Source organism: Meriones unguiculatus, chromosome 7 (assembly GCF_030254825.1).
Source record: "Meriones unguiculatus strain TT.TT164.6M chromosome 7, Bangor_MerUng_6.1, whole genome shotgun sequence".
NCBI lineage: Eukaryota > Metazoa > Chordata > Mammalia > Rodentia > Muridae > Meriones > Meriones unguiculatus.
In genome coordinates this window covers 87,365,741-87,384,509 of record NC_083355.1, presented here as the reverse complement: position 1 = coordinate 87,384,509, position 18,769 = coordinate 87,365,741, and the positions used below count along the sequence as shown (strand labels likewise).

General features: G+C 45.0%; 1 protein-coding gene across 2 annotated transcripts in view; it reads left to right on the top strand.

The window, feature by feature from the left end:
- The window catches only part of Erh (ERH mRNA splicing and mitosis factor), a 58,772-nt gene extending 53,036 nt beyond the window's left edge, over positions 1 to 5,736 (top strand). For both annotated transcript variants that reach the window (XM_060387778.1, XM_021633511.2), the window contains 2 exons: positions 2,142 to 2,262; positions 5,223 to 5,736. In XM_060387778.1, the coding sequence (XP_060243761.1) occupies positions 2,142 to 2,262; positions 5,223 to 5,325 (224 nt within the window). In that variant the 3' untranslated portion in view covers positions 5,326 to 5,736. The remainder of the gene's footprint in view (positions 1 to 2,141; positions 2,263 to 5,222) is intronic.
- The last annotated feature ends 13,033 nt before the right edge of the window (positions 5,737 to 18,769 follow it).

Below are 18,769 nucleotides of genomic sequence, written 5' to 3'. Positions count from 1 at the left end.
AGAGCATTTGTTTAGCATGCATGAAGCCCTAGGTTCAAGCCTACCACTGCCATCTGCAAACCCTTTCATTTCCTTGAAAATCTACTTGTATGTCCTTCCCTCCCCCCTCTCACAAGTCTGCTTCATTGGTAAGAGCTTTATTTTATTACACTGTATGTGGAGGTAATTTTTTTATTATTATATAGAAATACGGCTGATTTTCATGTATTGATCTTGTATGTTATAGCCTTGGTACCTCGTTTATTAATTCTAACGGTGTTTTGGTTGCTTCCTGTCTACAAGATCACCTCATTTGCAAATAGAGACAGCTTACTTCCTTCTCTCTGGTCTACATGCCTGTTAGCTTCTTGCCTCATTGTCTGGCTACAGCCTGTAGTGAAATGCTGAGTAAATGCTCATTCTTCCTCCTGGTGGTAGCAGATAAGAATAGTCTGTAACCACTAAACATGACGTCAGTGACAGGTCACTGGGCTTCACTTCCTTTTTTATTTTATCAGTTATATGATTTCAGTGTAGTGTGCTTGTAGCAATTAAAGGGGGCAGGTAGCTCAGTCAGTAAAGACATAAGCAGCATTGAGTGAGAGTCCAAAAGCCATGTACACCAAATCTGGTAACCTGCACTTAGAATCCTAATGCTGAGGTGTAGAGACAAGCAGATCGACCGACTAGCTGGCCAGCCTAGCCTGAGCAAGCTGCAGGCCAGTGAAGAGACCCTGTCTCAGATGAAGGGAGACATGGCATTTCACCTCCACACAAATAGACACACAAAAACATGTAAAATAGTTACCTTGTTATTATGTTACTGTGTGGCTTTTCACTGGGAATTTTAAGGATTTTTTTGTTGTTGTTGTTGGGGGGGGTAGGTTGTTTGTTCTCCCCTTTATTGTTTTGTTTTGGGGGGCTTTTTCCCCTGAGACAGGGTCTCTGTCTCTGTGTGTGGCCCTGGATGTCCTTGAACTCTGTATAGACCAGGCTGGCCTCAAACTCAAGAGATCCACTTGCCTCCACCTCCTGAGTGCTGGGATTAACCGCCTACCCCCCCCCCCCCCAGCAATGCCGCCAGTCTTTAAGAGGTTTATTTAGAGGTGCCTTAGGGGCTTATGTATTACAGCATAAGGCCTGTTGCCCACAGGTAATTAACATTGCTAACACCTTTGAGTTGCTGGTGGTAGCAAGGGACTGAAAAGGTATACTCCCCGTTTTAGAATGCTTTTCAGGCTGAAAATTAACAGGTAATATTCTGTGGATAATTGTTAATGATTTGGGAGTTTTGGTTTTAGTTTTTGGAGACAAGAGTCTCATGGTAAGCTATGGTCAAACTGTGGCTGAGGATGAGCTTGAACTGGTGCTGGGGTTACAGGTGTGGCTGCCACACCTGGTGTTGCTGTCTTGGAGTATTTACGAGCTTGCTTTGTGCTGATGTGATATATTTCAGATGACCTGTAGAGCCCTCTGGAAAGGTATTTACTGTTTGCCAGGGAAAGTTTAGTAGGTGGAGGCACTTGTCCTCAGTCTTGTGATGAGTGGGCTGGCTTTCTGGATTTCTAATGAATCCAATGTCTAGGATCCTCAGTGCCATATTAGGAGGATCCAACTTCATTGCCAGTTACTGTGACTTTCCATTGCATCAAAATTTGAAGATAAATAGGAAATTGTGGTGGTGGTCTGCTCTCTGACTTTAGAAGGATTTGCTGGGAAACCTGATAAAAAGAACCACAATACAAGCCAGGCGTGGTGGCACACGCCTTTAATCCCAGAGCCTGGGAGGCAAAGGCAGGAGGATCTCTGAGTTCCAGGATAGCCAGGGCCATGTAGAGAGACCCTGTTTTAGGGGAGGGGGAAAAATACTGTTGGGAAAGGGTCATTGCTAATGAACCAACCATAGATAGGCCCTTGTTCAACCATAGATAGGCCCTGGTCATCCCCAGATGACCAGCCCTAACCCTTAATGGCCCTCTAGTTCCAGTGGTTTGAAATAATCTTCTAATTACAAAGCCCAAAACAATTAAATTTGAGTTTCTAGTCACAGAAATTAAAACAAAAGTGACCAGCCTGCGGTCCTTTTCCAGCTCAATTTTCCTAAATTTACCAGCAAGATAGCGCTACTTGTGTTCATGAGTTCTTGTTCTCTCCCCCTGTAGGTGTTTGTAAAATGTATGAAGAGCATCTGAAGAGAATGAATCCCAACAGCCCCTCCATCACATATGATATCAGTCAGTTGTTTGATTTTATTGACGATCTGGCAGATCTCAGCTGTCTTGTGTAAGTATTAGCCACTATATCTTTTCATTTGTATTTTTTTTTTTTTTGTCCATTTATCTAGTTACTGCTGTTTCACTTACATATAGGTCAAAAATTAAGTCATAGGAAGGTTGGCCAGCTCATAGTGTAGGGTGAAAATAGGCTGATTTAAAAGCTCCAAATTGTTTGTGCCCTAAACCTAATAGTCCCTTTTCTTAGGTTTTTCTGTCTTTTTCCTAAAGTAATTGTTTTCAGATTAAAACCAAAGTTCCTTTCTTGAAATTTAATTTTAGTCCTGTCCTGTGTAAACTTGTTTGGTTTCATTGGTGTGAGGTTTTAACATGCTTACTGTAGTTGTATTTAAAATTTATTGCCAGTAGTACTGGTGTAAATATTGTACTGTAGTCTACACCTTGAAATAGACTAGGTTGAGACTTACTTAATTAGGATATATGAACAGAGGGTGCTCCTAGAAAATAATTCACTTTTTAAACTAGTTCCCGTAAAGCAGCATTAGTAAGGAACTGTGCTTCTCTGGGCTTGGATAGGCAATGTTTGAAGCCTGTGCGCTTGTAATACAGCCTCTGGCCTTATCACTTGGCGAAAATTCACTGTTGCTTGAAGCATTTCTTCTTTGGGGTTTATTTACCTTATTGGGAACTGGCCCTACTTGTGGGGATGTAGGCTTGTAACCCCAACTACTCATGAGGGTGAGGCAGGAGGATGGAAAGTTTAAGACAACTTAGTGAGATCCTGTTTCAGAGGGTACGAGTGGCCTTGGGTGTGTGTAGCTCAGGATAGACGGCTTGCTTACCAGGCACAAAGCCCCATATTTAGTCTTTGGAACCATGAAACAAAATAGCATATAGATTTTTTGCTTAGTCGTTGAGGGTTTTAGTGCCTTGAATGTCTAAGTGTACTGTGTAAAGTTCATGACAAGGTTTATGACCTGAAGAAAATGAACATTGCCCAGCATCACTTAGCTAGTAAGTTGTTTCTCTTTAAGCCTTAATTTCCTCACTTTTTAAAAAATAATTATAGCTACTTAGAGTGTTATTTTTAAAAGACAGTGTACTAATTCAGATACTTAAAATAATATTGCAAACTTAATAACAACTTTGGGGTGGGGGGTTCGAGACAGGGTTTCTCTGTGTAGCTCTGGCTATCCTGCCTCCAAAGCGCTATAATTAAAGGTGTGTGTCACCACTACAATTTTAATTTTAATACATACTATCACTTACCTAGTTCCTTTTTTATTTGTATGTATGTCTGACCTGTGTGTATGTCTATTAACTACATGCATTTCTGATGCTCTCAAAGGCCAGAAGAGAGTATCATTCTCTGACTGGAATTACAGATTTATATGAGCCATCGTGTGGGTGTTGGGAATTGAGCCTAGAAAGTGAACAATCTTTTGAGCTCCTCTCCCCACAATTTGTCTTTTGTTGTTTCTCTGTGTAGCCCTGGCTGTCCTAGAATTTGCTCTGTAGACCAGGCTGGCCTCATTCACAGAGATCTGCCTGCCTCAGAGTGCTGGGATTCTGGACCACCACAGTTGGTGTTTTGTCAGCCTTTTTATACTACAGTGTTTTTGGTTTTGTGTTGTAGTAAATTAAAAATAAAATGGGTGTTGGGCTATATAATTTTATTAGTCCTATGAATATCACGGCAGTATTATCTAACCCGCTATCACAAGTAATAAGACACAGACATCTGTTTCAGTTTATAGTTGCCTTACTCGCCTTGGGCTGGGCAGGTATTCCTACCTACACTGTCTGAATTACCTCACCACCCACCTCCCTGCCCCATCCAATGGCACCCTCCTCAACCATCCTATTTTCTATCCATAATCTTTTAAATACTTGCTTTTATTTTTCACCTGGGCCTTTTCACACCATTATTGGAGTTCTTCCTCCCGGTTCCACGAGGTATCTTCTCCAGGCTAACCATCATGGCGCCCTCCTTCTTCCTCTCCAAAAGCCCAGGAACCTTAGCCATGCCTACCACATTTTGCCCTGCCCAGGTATATATAGGCTGTTTAATCAACCAGTCCGATATGACTTAAGCAGATTTACAAAACAAAACAAAAAAAGGTGTAACCAGATCTTAAGGACCAGTAACACACATCAGACTACCTCTAACAGTTTTGTTATTTTCTGTGTACGAGTGTATCGTCTGCATGTATGTCTGTGTGCTGTGTGCATGCAGTGCCTTCAGAAGTCAGAAGAGAACATTGAATCCCCTGGTGCCCAGGGTTATATACCTTTGTGATCTGCCATATAGGTGCCGGGGATCAAACCCAGGTCCTCTGGAAAAGCAACCAGTGCTCTTAACCACTCACAAAGCTGTCTCTCCATCCCTATCCTGCAGCTTTAGTATACGTTCCTCCACTAGATAGGGTTTTAGGCGAGCTGAAAAGTTTTTCTGTTCAAGTCCTGTAGCTGCCTTGACTGGCGGGATGCTTGGTGTGATACAGGCTCTGAAACCTGCATCATCAGCAGAATTGTGCTGCTGCTAGTCTTCCTGCAACCCTTCTCTTTTTCTAAAAGAGAGGTTTTTTCTGAAATTCTCCTTTGTAGGCCTTTCCTTTGCTTTTTATTTTAAAAAAGATCTTAAAACTATGAGTTCCTTAAACATCAGCAGGAAATCATTGTTGAAGTAATATTCTATTGAGATTTCTTGGTTGATTCAGAATAATTTTGGGAAATCTAAAGCTTGTACTAGTGTTTAGCTTTTGTAATCACTGAAAGGACTATAAAAATAGAAACTGTGGGAGAAAGCACACCCGGTTTTGGTCAATAGGTGTGAAACTGAGTGCTTATAAGCTGTGGGCCTTGTCTTTTACCCCAAGGATTATACTAGGTGGTGTGGTTACAACAGCACTTCTAATTCAGTACTTGTGCATATTGAAGCCACACCAGGCAGTTCTGTGGGCCTCTAACTGACCACTGTAACTTTGCATGTTTCTTTCTGTTCCTCAGTTACCGAGCTGATACACAGACGTACCAGCCTTATAACAAAGACTGGATCAAAGAGAAGATCTATGTGCTCCTTCGTCGACAGGCCCAACAGGCTGGGAAGTAGGAGATTTGGAAGCATTGGGGGCTGGGCTGGGCTGGGCTTGGAACAGGTGCATACAGTGTGCTGTAGTGAACATTTTGTAAGATAGTAATCCTGTTTCCACTTTGTTACACTAGAGCCAAGACTGAATGTAAGACATGAAACGTGAATGATCTTTTCATTCTGAAACCACCATTGCCCCTCTGCTCCTTTTCTTTCTTTCTTTCTTTCTTTCTTTTTTTTTTTTACTAAACATTTTTTTGATAATTCAAATAGAAAGTGTTTTTGCCATTTAAGGTTGGTTCCGGTCCTTGAAACTGTTCGTACCTGCTTTATAGCAGCGAGTGCACTAACCCTCCGTGGGGGGTGGGGTGGTGACAAGGTTAGTTATGTCCTCTGGGAAAGTCTTAGAGAAAAATAAAGAAATGTTCTGTAGTTGTATTTTCTTACTGAGTGTTTTTTTTCCTCTCTGATTATTGAATTGTCTGGCAGAGCATTGTCAGTTTTAAAATCAGTGGGCTGCTACAGAAGAACGTCAAGGCTCACATGTTTGGACCCAGTTTGCTATGATTGACACCAAGAAGCCTTCGCCTCATTTTCCCAGCAATCAGTACATCTCAGTCCAACTCAACAGTGGGAGTACATCCCATTGCAAGTTGGAAATAGCCTAGGTCAAAATGCAGTTAGTACCACCACCTAAGCACAACGCACTAGACCCGCTTTCCTCGCCTGGCTGCCTGGTGGCTGCAGCTAACCTCACTGCAGCTTCCTAGCATTGCTAGAGATTTAGACCTGATGTCATCAGCTTAGGAAGAAAACCACACTCAAAACACACAGTGTGCATCTTTCACACCATCCTAGGTTGGGAACCATTTATAAGAGTTTCTGGGAGTCTGCAGCAGTGAATACTAACTGTCCACTATCCTGTGGAAGCTGTTAAGGTGAGGGGAGACCCCAGAAAACCAAGTCATCTTTTAATACGGTGGTTCCATCATGACTTGAACATGTCACACTGTCCTTCTGGTCATTTTGTACATGCACACTTCTAAATCTATTTCATGGTAGTAAGCATCTTCATATACCGTGAGATTGATGGTTTACAGGGAGGCTCATGGCTGGCCTACTGTTCCCTCTTTTTCTTTCCCCTTATCTTTTTCATTAGACTCTTAACTCTGTTTTATGCAGAATCAACTTCTGAAATTGGTGTTTGTTTATTGCAGTACTGGATGAACTTGAGGCCTTGCACATTGGCGTCATAACCAGTAAGCCCCAGCCCTCCTTGTCTTAATGGAAGTATCTCTGTAGCAAAGAATTAAGACTAGGGTACCTGACAGAATTCTGGCAGTGATGTTCACGAGGAATTAGCCTGACTTTTAAAATCTCAAAAGAACTAGCTGCAGAGTTAAGTCAGATGGCCCTGCTTGTCAGTGTCCATTCAGCTGATACTGTGTTTGTCTAGCATGACCTCGGCTCTAAGGTAAAATAGAGCAAATCTGCAAGGAGTGGGACCCTTCGTTCTCCAGTGTGATTGTAGATTATGATGGATTTAGAAAGAAAAAGGTGTTTTAGCCATGTCTATTGTCACACAACAGGTCAAAAGTGGCCTTTGGGGTGCTGTTAAGATTGCTCAGCAGGCAAAGACAGGTGATCCAAATTTGATCCGAATAACCCCCATAAAGGTGGAAGGAGCAAACTGATTTCACAGTTATCCTCAGACCTTCCAATTTATAATTTTTTTAAAAGTTAGTCTTCTAAGCTAAGTTCTGTAATAAACCTTAGTGGTTTGGCCCAGCTATTACTGCACTATCCCAGTGTTGGAAAGATAGTTACAGTGGATAGTTGGCCTTCTCCATAGGTGAAGCAGGTTTGATTTCTGCCTTGAAGGAAAGTTACTTATGGCATGGGCAGTGAAGTGACTCAGCTGATAAAGGAACTTGCTCCCACACCTGACAACCTGAGTTCAGTCCACAGGACCTGTGGTTTAAGAAGAAAACCAACTCCCAAAAGTTGTACTCTGACCTCCAGTGCACACTCAATAACACAGATCAATAAAAACTTGGGAGAAAAAAAAAGTCACTACCTAAATAAGCTAGGTGTCAGCTGGACACGGTGGTGCATGCCTGTCATCGCAGCACTCAGGGAGAGACAGGTGGGTCTCTGGCCTACAAAGCGAGGCCAGGACAGCCAGGGCTACTCAGAGAAGCCCTGTCTCCAAACAGAACTAGGTGTCTGAGCTGTGACGGACACCTAGTAGGAGTAGTATTGGCATCAGCAGTTAAAAAGTGACCAGACCAAGCTGGGAGATAGGGCAAGGCAGTTCTCTACCGGATCAGCCTAAATGGAGGTCACCCCTGCCAGATACTTTAGGTTTAACGGTTGAGATGAATAGGACTGTTACGTGTGCTGTCTCAGGAACACTAGTGTGCATGAAGACCTTTAGGGATGTGTTGGGGCCAGCTTGATAAGACTGAGGTTGACACTTAAGCTGACATTTTGTTGCTTTTCCCCCCTAGTGTTTTTATTAATCTGTGTGTGTACATGTGTATGCATCTAAAGATTATTTCTCCTGGGCTCTGGTATCAGGAAATAGGGAACACTGTAGTCATCCCTGCAACATTTTAAAGTAGGAAGTAATTGGGGTTTGTTTGTTTTGTTTTGTTTTGGGGGTTTTTGTTTGGTTTTTTTTGTTTGTTTGGTTTGGTTTGGTTTTTTTCCTGAGATTGAGTCTCCTGTAGCCTGTCTGATCTGACATGCAGCCTAGACTGATAACAAACTCAGCAATCCTGCTTCAGCCCCCTCAATGCTAGGATTATGGGTGTGTGTGAGCATGCTTGCAGTTATTTCCTATAAAGGATGAAAGAAATAGGAGCAGGCTGAGTTGATTCGCTCAGATAGCATAGCAATAGACTTTGCTAGATGGAAAAGACAAGATTTTAATCTCAAAAGGTGTTCAGGGGCTGAGACAACACAGATTGAATGGCTGCGGCCTACGTAACGTGACTGCTGTCAAAGGAACCTGATCCGACTCCAGCACCTAGATTCACAAGCCTGACAAATCACACTTAGCACCGGCTTACTCAGAACACAGCTTGCCAGCTCAGCCGTCTCAGGGTTGCTACTGCTATAGGAAGGCCCCAAAAGTCACTTGCTGAGGAAAGGGTTTATCTGGCTTATATACCCCAAATCATGGTTCTTTGAGGGCAGCCAAGGCAGAGGGATGCTTACTGGCTTGCCCCATCTGCTTTTTGATAGCAGCCAGGACCACCTGCCCAGGGCCGGCACCACACATAATATATGGGGTGTGCCCACATCAATAATTAAGAAAATGCCACCAGGTTCGGTAGTGCACACCTGTAATCCCAGCACTCGGGGAGGCGGAGGCGGGCAGATCTCAGAGTTTGAGGCCAGCCTGGTCTACTACAAAGTGAGTCCTGGACAGCCAGGGCTACACAGAAAAACCCTGCCTTGAAAAGAAAAACAAAAATCCCTACAGGCTTGCCTACAGCCAGGTCGAATGGAGGCAACCCTTCAACTGAGTTTCCCTTTTCAGATGACTCCCAAGTGTACGTCAAGCATCAGAACTAGGCAGCACCTCAGCTGGGCAAATGCTTCTCCAATGGTAGTAATCCTCATGGTGGGACTTCCACTTCCCATGGATTTGTCTTCCCAAAGACTCTGCTCATGTGCAAGAGCCACCCTGGCCTAGGCACCTCATGCACAAGTGTCACCTCTCATAACTTCGTATGTCTCTTAGAGCAAGAGGCAGGTGAACCCCAGTTACAACTTGCCCCACCTCGGACCTGTAATTTCTCCCAGTATAGGTATAATTTGCCACTTGAGGCTCATTGCTTACATAATTGGCAATCTTTTTTTTTTTTTTTTTTTTTAATTTATGTGCACTGGTGTTAGGGTGTCAGACCACCTGGACTGCTTACAGACAGTTGTGAGCTGCCATGTGGGTGCTGGGAGTTGAACCCGGGTCCAGTGGAAGAACAGACAGCGCTCTTAACCACTGAGCCTTCTCTCCAGCCCCCATAGTTGGCAATCTTGCCTAGGAGTACATCATTACATTCTCTCAAAAATGAAGCTGAAAGTCAACCCACAGTCAGGTTTGTCCTCGGAGCAGAAGCTGTGCTAGTCCCTTCTCTGCTGGCGTGTAGGAAGTATGAGATGGCACATAGAGCCAGCACCATGGAGGAAGTCACCTCTAAGTTTGGGGATACGCTTCTGCAACATTCTCATTTTGTTGCCAAACCTAGCCTCAAACTTTTGTGCTCTGGTGGTCCTTCCCCTTTGTCTCCTGAGCAGCTGAGATCACAGATAGCCTAGAGGGCAGTTTAAACTGGGCTTGGAAGAACAGCAGGAAGTTAGGACAGTCGGTGGGGGTGTGACACAGGACGTGTTTGAAGGATAGTATGCCATCATGTTTGGAGTAAAGAGACCACATAACAGAATAAAAGCCAGCAAAGCTATGGCGGAGGTGCCTTAGACATGAAGCTAAGGCTTAGCCTTAATTCCGTAGGCTGCAAGTAGCCTTAAAAGATGTTTCAGTCATATCCTGTGAAACCTTGGTTGGAGAAGGATCAAGCATTCTGCTGTGTAGTCTGGATTGGAATATAATATAATATCCTCAAAGCCAAGTCAAGGGAGTTTATCTGTGAGCTCTTTTCTGCAGTGTACTATAAAGACAAATAGCACATTTGCACGTAAAGAGGACGGGAGTGTGGGGTGTGATAGACAATACACCTGATTCTAATGTTTGGGAAGTGGGAGCAGAAGGCTCAACAGCTTGAGGCCAGGGAGGCTTTATAAGAGCACCCAATTAATCAGGTGCTCGCTCACTTGCTTTCTCCCTTCCTCCCTCTCACACAAACACCTTCCCTGTCATGAAAGGCTTTCCTCATTTATGATCCAGTTGCTTTTTGTCAGGGATTGGTTTGGTTGGTTTGGTTTTGGGTTTTTCAAGACAGGGTTTCTCTGTGTAGCTTTGGCTGTCCTGGACTGGCTCTGTAGACCAGGCTGGCCTCAAATTCACAGAGATCTGCCTGCCTCTGCCTCCCGAGTGCTGGGATCACAGGCAAGGGCCAATGCATCCCGCTTTATCACAGCAACAGGAGAAGTAACAAAAACAACAAAGTTCAAAGAGTGGGAATGTGGGTCTACGTTCGAGGGTGGACGTGTGCATTCACGTACGTGAATGGATGTGGAGGCCTGAGGGTGGCCCTGGGTGTCATCCATCCCTCAGGTGCCAGCTCCTTTTTTAAAATGTGAGGCAGTGGCCTGGAACTTACCAAACAGACTAGAATGCCTGCCCAGTGAGCCCTGGGGGTCCAGTGGCTGGAAGTCCAAGCTGGCTTTTTAAAACGTGAGTCCTGAATGTTGGACTGGGCTCTCCGTACTTGTGAGGCAAGCTCTTTACTGACTGAGCTATTTCCAGCCCTGATTTTTTTCTTTTTTTTTTTTTTTTTCTAAAATGAGGGCAATTTACTCACATGTATAAACAGAGGAAATGGCTAAAGTGTTTTTTATTTCTTTAATTTTTTGAGGTTATAATGTAATTACATGATTTACCCTTCCCTTTTCTCACTCCAAACCCTCCCTGCTAGCTTTCAGATTCACGGTCTCTTTTTCATTAATTATTGTTACATATATATGTGTGAATAGATAGGTCTTAAATAGAACCTGGAAAAATTGTAAGAGCCAGAGGAACAGGGGTTCTTGCTGTGTAAGTGTCAGAAGCTATACACATAACATCTCACCAACCAGGCTGCCTGAACAATAAGCTGAGGCAGCGGCAGCACATGCCTTTGATCCCAGGACTCCAGAGGCAGAGGTGGGGAGATCTGTTGTGAGTTCGAGGGCAGCCTGGTCTACAGGGCTATACACAGAGAAACCTGGGAGGGGATGGGGGCGTGTGTGACCACAATGGACATGCTAATATGCACGAGGGAAGCTCATGAGGCCTCAATCCTACATGAAGAACTTACAGACACCTAAGGAATGCTGGGAGTGGGAGAAACAGTCTTCCCCAGGGAAGAGCGCACCAGTTGCTCCTCTAATACCAAGTGGTCAGCCCTGAAAACATACGCATAAAAGTAACATTATACAGACTCCGGTTTTGTTTGTTTTTAATGTATTGGTCTGCGTGCTACAGTTTTTCAAACCCAGAGAACTGCAGTGAATCAAGAATTTGGACTAGGGAAAATAAAACACAAAAATTACCCCGACTTTCGCCTCTAGCCACAACAGAATAATAAAGCCCAGGCTAATCAAACAAGTAAGGGTTCCACTTTTGAGCTGCTAGGCAACAAGGCAACACAGGTCCGTGAACTAGGGCAAACAAGAGGGAGCCCTACACCTCTACCTGGATGGAATTTTCCGGATGGCAGACATGGGGAGGGGTCCACCGAGCGCCAGCTCCCTTGCAGCTGAGGAGACAACTTAGAATCTCAGTGAAGTCGGGCCAGCTGGGACCCTCGGGGCAAAGATCTGGACAGGAGGAAGCTGAACAGAAGAGGAACTCCCATAGTGCCAGGGAGCAGGAGCCGTGGAGGAATCTTCACACTGGCTGACTCCCCAGGTTCGTGTCTTTATACAACCCAGATCCACCTGCCCAGGGCCTGCCCGACCCTTCTACATTATCATTAATTTAAGAAAATGTCCCACAGACTTGCCTACAGGCCAATCTGATGGATGATGTGTTTTCTCTGTTGAGGTTCCCTCGTCCTTGTATCTATCAAGTTGACAAACTGGCCAGGGCAGAGAGGGCAGTTCTCTAAACTGGGGTGAGGAGACATTCAAAGAGTGACCATCCAAATAGGGTCCTCTATGATTACTTAGGGTGTGCTCTGAAGCCCGCAGTGTGTGACCCATTCATAACAAGACTAAACTGTCCCTCAAACCAAACCTGGTCTAGACTTCCTTACCGGGGCTTAATAATAGTGCACAAAGGAATCAGCTGATCTGCAAATGATTTGTGTGCCAAAATAAAGAGCAACATTTATTAAAGAAAGATGAATAAAGTAACGTTCATGTGTGTCCAGCATTCAAATTACTAGTCAGAGAAAAAAACCAAGAAAACATTGCTCACAGCCAGAGATGAAAATCAGACAGCAGAAACTACCCTTGAAGTAACAGGGATGGCTGGGCGCGGGGTGCACACCTGTAATCCCAGTGCTCGGGGAAGCAGAGGCAGGAGGATCTCTGTAAGTTCCAGGAGAGCCAACACTACACAGAGAAACCCTGTCTCCAAAAGCCAAAAAAAAAAAAAAAAAAAAAAAGGAAATAACAAGAGATGCAGAATGCAGACAACAGACAAGGACATTAAAATAGCTATTATAAATACATAGATCCTTAGAGTTAATGTGATTGAATTAGGAAAAATAGAAGATATGTCTACACTTAATAATTTTTTTTAAACAAATGGATTTTTGTTTTGTTTTTGAGACAGGGTTTCTCTGTGTAAAGAGCCCTGCCTGTTCTGGAACTCTAGACCAGGCTGGCTTTGAAATCCCAGAGCTCCATCTGCCTCTGCCTCCCAAGTGCTGGGATTAAAGGCATGTGACACCATGCTTGGCTACAAATGGAATTTCTAAAGATAAGAAGTATATTGAAGCTGGAGATAAGGCTCAGCTGTTAAGATCGTGTATTACTTTTCCAGAAAAAAACAGGAGTTCAATTTCCAGCATCCATGACAGGAGCTCATAGCTGCCTGTAACTCCAGCTCCAGGAAATCCTATGCCTCTGGCCTCCAGGGGTGCCACACACTGCTGGAAATGCACACACATACACATGACTGAAAATAAAATAAAAATTATAAATATATGTATGTATACATACATATGTATTTCAAATGCAAATTTCACTGATAGATAAAAACAATGTGCCATATTCTTGAAAATTGCTGCAAGTAGGTTTTCAGCTTACCCAAAATAAATGTTAGGTAAATCATGTGGTAATTAGTTTGATTTTGCTTTTTCTGTAATATATAAGTAAAAGATGTTATACATGGTAATTGCATATAATCTGTCAATTAAATAAGTTTAAGAATAAAATGTAATTTTAAAGCATATTCAGAGTGTACTAGTTTTATTTCTGTAGCCCTGATTAAACATCCTGACTGAAAGCAATGTGAGGAGGGAAAGGGTTAATTTGGTTTACACTTCCAAGTCACAGTTCATTACCTAGAAAAGTCAAGGCAGGGACTTGAGGCAGGCCTGCTTGCTATTCCGCACAGCACTGGCCAAGGAACGAATGGTCAAAGAAGCATGGCGGGAACGTGAAGGATTCTGATGACCTGCTGGCAAGAGGGCTATTTGCTCTGGTTACAGAGTGGTGCCACCCACAGTGGGCTGGACACTTCTACTTCCCGGTTACAATCAGGACAATCCTCCACAGACTAACTTGATCTAGGTAATTCTTCAGGTGAAATTCTCTTCCCAGATAATTTTACATTGTGTCAAGCTGACTGTTACCAGACCATAAAATAAATAAAAATGATACATAAGAAAACAGTTGTTGCATGTTATTTATATTGCAGGGGGAAAAAAGTGGTAAACAATAGAAAATGAAAGACTGAAACAGAAAATTCTGAAAAGGAGGAGGAGAAGGTGGAGGAGAAGGTGGTGGCGAAGGGAAGGGCCTGGGCAGGGCGGGGAATGGCTCAGCTGTTAACTGCTTCCTGCCCTTCCAGAGGACCAGAATTCAGTGTCCAGCACCCACCCAGGGACTCAACCTGCCCGTAATTCCAACTCTAAGAAATCTGATGACCTCCCTCTGGATTCTGCCAGCACCAACCATACACACACACACACACACACGTAAAGTCTTAAATATATGTATATATACATATGTGTATATATATATATGTATGTATGTATGTATGTAAGAGATATAAATAAATCTCCAGTGCTAACTTTGGTGGAACACTACAACAAAGATCTGTATGGCCCCTGTGCATGGATGGTATGAAAGTATGTGAATCGTTAAAAATAAAAACATCTTTATTTTGTAGTCTTCAAAAACCAGATTCTTTTCACAAGATAACTTAGAAAAGTAGACCCGCCCGGGGCTTGGCATTTGAGAGTGCTTACACTGAAGCATCACGAAAGATAAGCATGTGGGCAAACAGGAGACCTTTTCTAGTTTTTAATTTTATCTTTCACTTGTGTGTGCGCAGGTGCACCTGCCTGGCTGTGCACGTGTAAAGGTCAGAGGTCAACACTGACTAACTCCCTCTTACCACCCTCCGCCTCTCCGGGACAGTCTCTCACTGAGCCCGGAGCTCACTGGTTGGCTGGACAGCCGATCCCTGCCTCCTCATGTCCCCGCCTTCCAGGGCTGGAATGACAAGTGTGCGCTGCTATGCTTGGCTTTTTTTTTTTTTTTTTTTTTAACTTGGTTATGACAATTTAAATTCGGGTCCTCATGCTTTTCCCAGCAATCAGGAGACATCTCCCCACTGAGTCATCCCCCCAGCACTTATTTTTAATTTATTTAGTGAAACATTCACCTAGCCTGGCAAGGTGGCACATACCTTTAGTCCCAGCGCTCGGGAGGCGGAGGCTGGCAGATCTCTGGGGGGATGGGGGGGGCTGGTGATCAGCCTGGTCTACATGGCGAGTCCCAGCACAGCCAGGACTATGTAGAGATACCTTGTCAAAAAAATCACCGCTTCAAGTAAAAACATACTGTGGGGTTTATAACAGGCAGGTAGGATGCCCGACAACATAGCTGTGGCTGTCGCTCGGTTGGTAGCGTGCCCGCCTACCTAAGCAGGCCTGAAGCCCCTGGCATCAGTCCCTGGCATCGCACGCGTGGGATGACAAACACTTGTAATCCTAGTTCTTGGGAGTTAGAGGCAAGACGATCAGAAATTCAAGGTCATTCTCAGCCACTTAGGGAGTTTGAGGGCTATATTAGACCCTGCCTCAAAAAACCAACTTCAAACAAACAAACAACCCACAGGCAATAAATTGCTCCTGAGGAGACTCGACGGGCACTGGGTATCATAGTCATTGGCCTGGGGTGAGGCCACACATTCTACATTTTGCAAAACTTCTACTTTGAGTAGAGCATACTTTGAGCAGCAAGGTACCCCACACCACATAGCTTTCCCCGAGGTAACAGAAGAAAGGGCCTGGGGCATTTAGAAACACGTTAATTAAAGTGACTGGAGAAGACGAAAAACTCCAAGGCACAGGTTCAGCTGTGAAAACAGGCTGTTCTCCGACGGTGCTGGGGAGGAGCATACGCTTCAGTACCAGGTGCTGTGCAGGGCTGTGGGAGGAGAGGACAAGGAAACAGGTGACATGCCCTCTACGGGAAGATCAGCCAAACAGTAGACTAGTCGTTCGGGTGAGTGACGGGTGATGGGGTGGAGGGGTTGAGAGTCTGAGGTCCTGGAGACCTTTGAGAGATAGCAAGGCTGGGAGAAGCTAGCTAATGGCCTGCCACAGGGGAGGGGGTCGATGATGGAAACCTTGGGGGAATAATTTCCTAGTGATATACTATGTACTCCAATTCACAGCTGAGGCCCTAAGCCGGCCCTGAGAAAGATGTTTCGTCTTTGAAGACAGCAGCAATTCTTCCTGCCACGTTGGAGGGCCTGCGCCAGCTCATCCTCCGCACACCTTTCTCTTTGGTAATTATATACTTGCACTGGATGCCAGATTCCAGACATATCGTGGAAAGGTTGGTCTAAAAGCCTCTTCAGTGCCAAAGGTAATTTGCTTTATGCTTCTCAAGAGAGCAGGGAGAAGATAACAAGGACTGATTACATCACTTAGCAGAGACAGGCCCTGGGTCCTTGTCAACAGATGTTTGAATTTAAGGCTTCTGGACTGTAATTTAAGAAAAGTGGGATAGATCATGGTTTCTTTCTTAGAAGCCCGGGGCTGGAGAGTTGCCATGGTTATGCTAACTCCCACCTCCACCTACGGACTTTGGTTGAAGAATACCTGGCCTGCCTCAGGCCTCCAACCTTAGCCAGCTACATAGCTCCTGTGGTCTCAGAGAAAGAAAGTGTGGGTGAGCCTTCCAGCGTCTGCTCCAGGGTGAACAGCTGGAGGACATCCAGCAACACTGGGTCCTTCCCCTCAGTGGCCCTGGCCATCACAGCGATTACTCTGCCTCGGACCCTTCTTGGCCCAGATGCCCATTTCCACCATGAAGTGGTTCCAGGAAGGGCTATCACAGTCAGCCCATCATCACTCCAGTGGCAGGTCACAGTTTCGATGACAGTGTTGGCAGGGGATTGAGGTGCTGGTACTGAAAACAAAAACAAAAACAAAAAACAAAAAACCCTTGATGGCCCCAGAGGTGGCAGCTTCTGAGTCAGGATTTCTGAGATTTCTCAAGCATTTGGATCAGTGGTTCTCAACCTGTGGGTCTCAACCTCTTGGGGGAGGGGTGCCGCATATCAGATATTTACATTACAATTTGTAATAGTAGCAAAATTACAGTTATGAAGTAGCAATGAAAATAACTTCATGGCTGGGGGTCACCACAACATGAAGAACTGTATGAAAGGGTTGCAAGCGTTAGGAAGGCTGAGAATCACTGATGTGGAGAGAGAAACAGTCTCTTTCTTTTGTGTGAAAGACTGTGGTTGCCCCTGACACAGCTACCTACAAGAGACTAGTGTTGGGCGGAGAGCATTTCTGTGATGTCACCAGTTTTTCCTATGGCGACTGCAGACACTGGGACCATGCAGTCTGGGTCAGCCTTCAACAGGCCCCAACAGGGGGCAGTGTTGATGGCCCCCAAAGGAGCTAGATGGTTTGGTCCTAGAGCGGCTGAAGTCGTTCAGGCTGCCCACAGAGACCACCTCCTCCCTCCAGTAGTTTTCTGAGCAGCCACCCTGTAGGTCTGATAAGCGCCAAAAGGTTTAACAGAAACATGGGGGCTGGGATTACAGAAGAGACTCCAGGAGTAAAAAGCACACTGCCTAAGGTTGAATCCCCCAGATCCACAGGCCTGATACTGTAGCGTGTGTGTCTAGAATCCGAGCTCCTTTGATGAAAGGCAGACCTGAGACTCCCTGCAAGCTCACAGGCCAGCTAGCTGAGGCACACAAAGGAAACTAGTTCAAACAAGGTGGAAGGTGGGGATCGGCGCTCAAAGTTGTCCTCTGACTTCCACACACGTGTTCCCACAAAGGGAGGGAGGGAGGGATGGAGAGAGGGCAGGAGGGAAGAATGGAGGGATGAAGGAGGGAGGGAAGGAAGAAGGGAGGGAGGGAAGGACTTGTGGAGAGGCTTGATGCTAACATTCTTGTCACCCTCTGTGCTGACATCTGTCTGGGCTCTAGTCTCCCACTTGCTGGGGGGCAGGGGGTGACTCCCGCATGGTCACCCTGCTCCTTCCCATTGGTGACTTCACAGTCCTAGGACAGCCATCAAATGGCAGCCGGGCTGCTTCCCTCTCACTTTCACCGCAGACCTTCCTTCATCCTTGGGTAGATGTGAGCTCAGTGAGCACTAGCAAATCTTTGCACGGCTATTGGGCCCCTAGGTATTGACACGTTATGCTGTAATGACAGTGCTACTGATAAAATACTACAGAAAGAAAAGATTCCTTCTGCCTTCAACTCAGTTCTGCCTCTTAGGGGCCTGGGACCCTCCGGCAGCTCGGCTTCATAGACAAGGAATCACTTTCCATGTAGATGCTCCGTGGTTCAAGCACGTCAGTAAGACCTCACTGTGGCGGGCTGTCTCCTCCTTTGCCTCCTGAGTTGTTTTATGCCTGGCACAGCATCTTGGCAGAGATGCAAGACAAAGGAGAAGGTAGTCCCCGCACCAGGTTGCCTCAGGATGAAGCTGGTTTTTTGTTTTTGTTTTTCCCCTGAAGATTTAATAGGTTGTATGGTTATTGTCATCTTTATTGTTTTTTTTTTTTTTTACATTTATCATGTGTGTGTACATGTTCATGTTACATGCGCTTGCATGCCTTATAGCATGCTTGTTGAAGTTAGAAAACAACAGAATAGCTTACAGGGGTCGATTCCCTCCGTCTGGGTCCCTGGAGATCAAACTCAGCTTGTCAAGGTTGGCAGCAAGTGCCTCTGCCAGCTGAGCCATCTTGCTGGCCCCTTATCGTCATCTGTACTATTCTCTGTGATGCTGGCAGCTTGGCCGAGGGCAAGCACTCTACCACCGGGTCACATCCCGGCCCCAGCATGCTCATTATTCGTTTGTTAACTTTTAGAAGAAATACTGAAATATTTTACAGACAAAATGGCATGATGCCTGGGGTTTGCGCCGAATGATCCCACGGACAAGTGTGGCTGAAACAGGGGCGGTCATAAACCGGTAATTGCTGACAGTAGGTGGGAGGTATTAATCGCTTCTTTTTCATATGCTTGAGGTTTCCCGTCCTTTAAGAAGGTGGAAGGGACTGACTGTGAGGCCAAGCCATGCCTGGTTTCTGCAAACCCGGGCCTTTCTTTTTACACACCCTCTCTCATCCA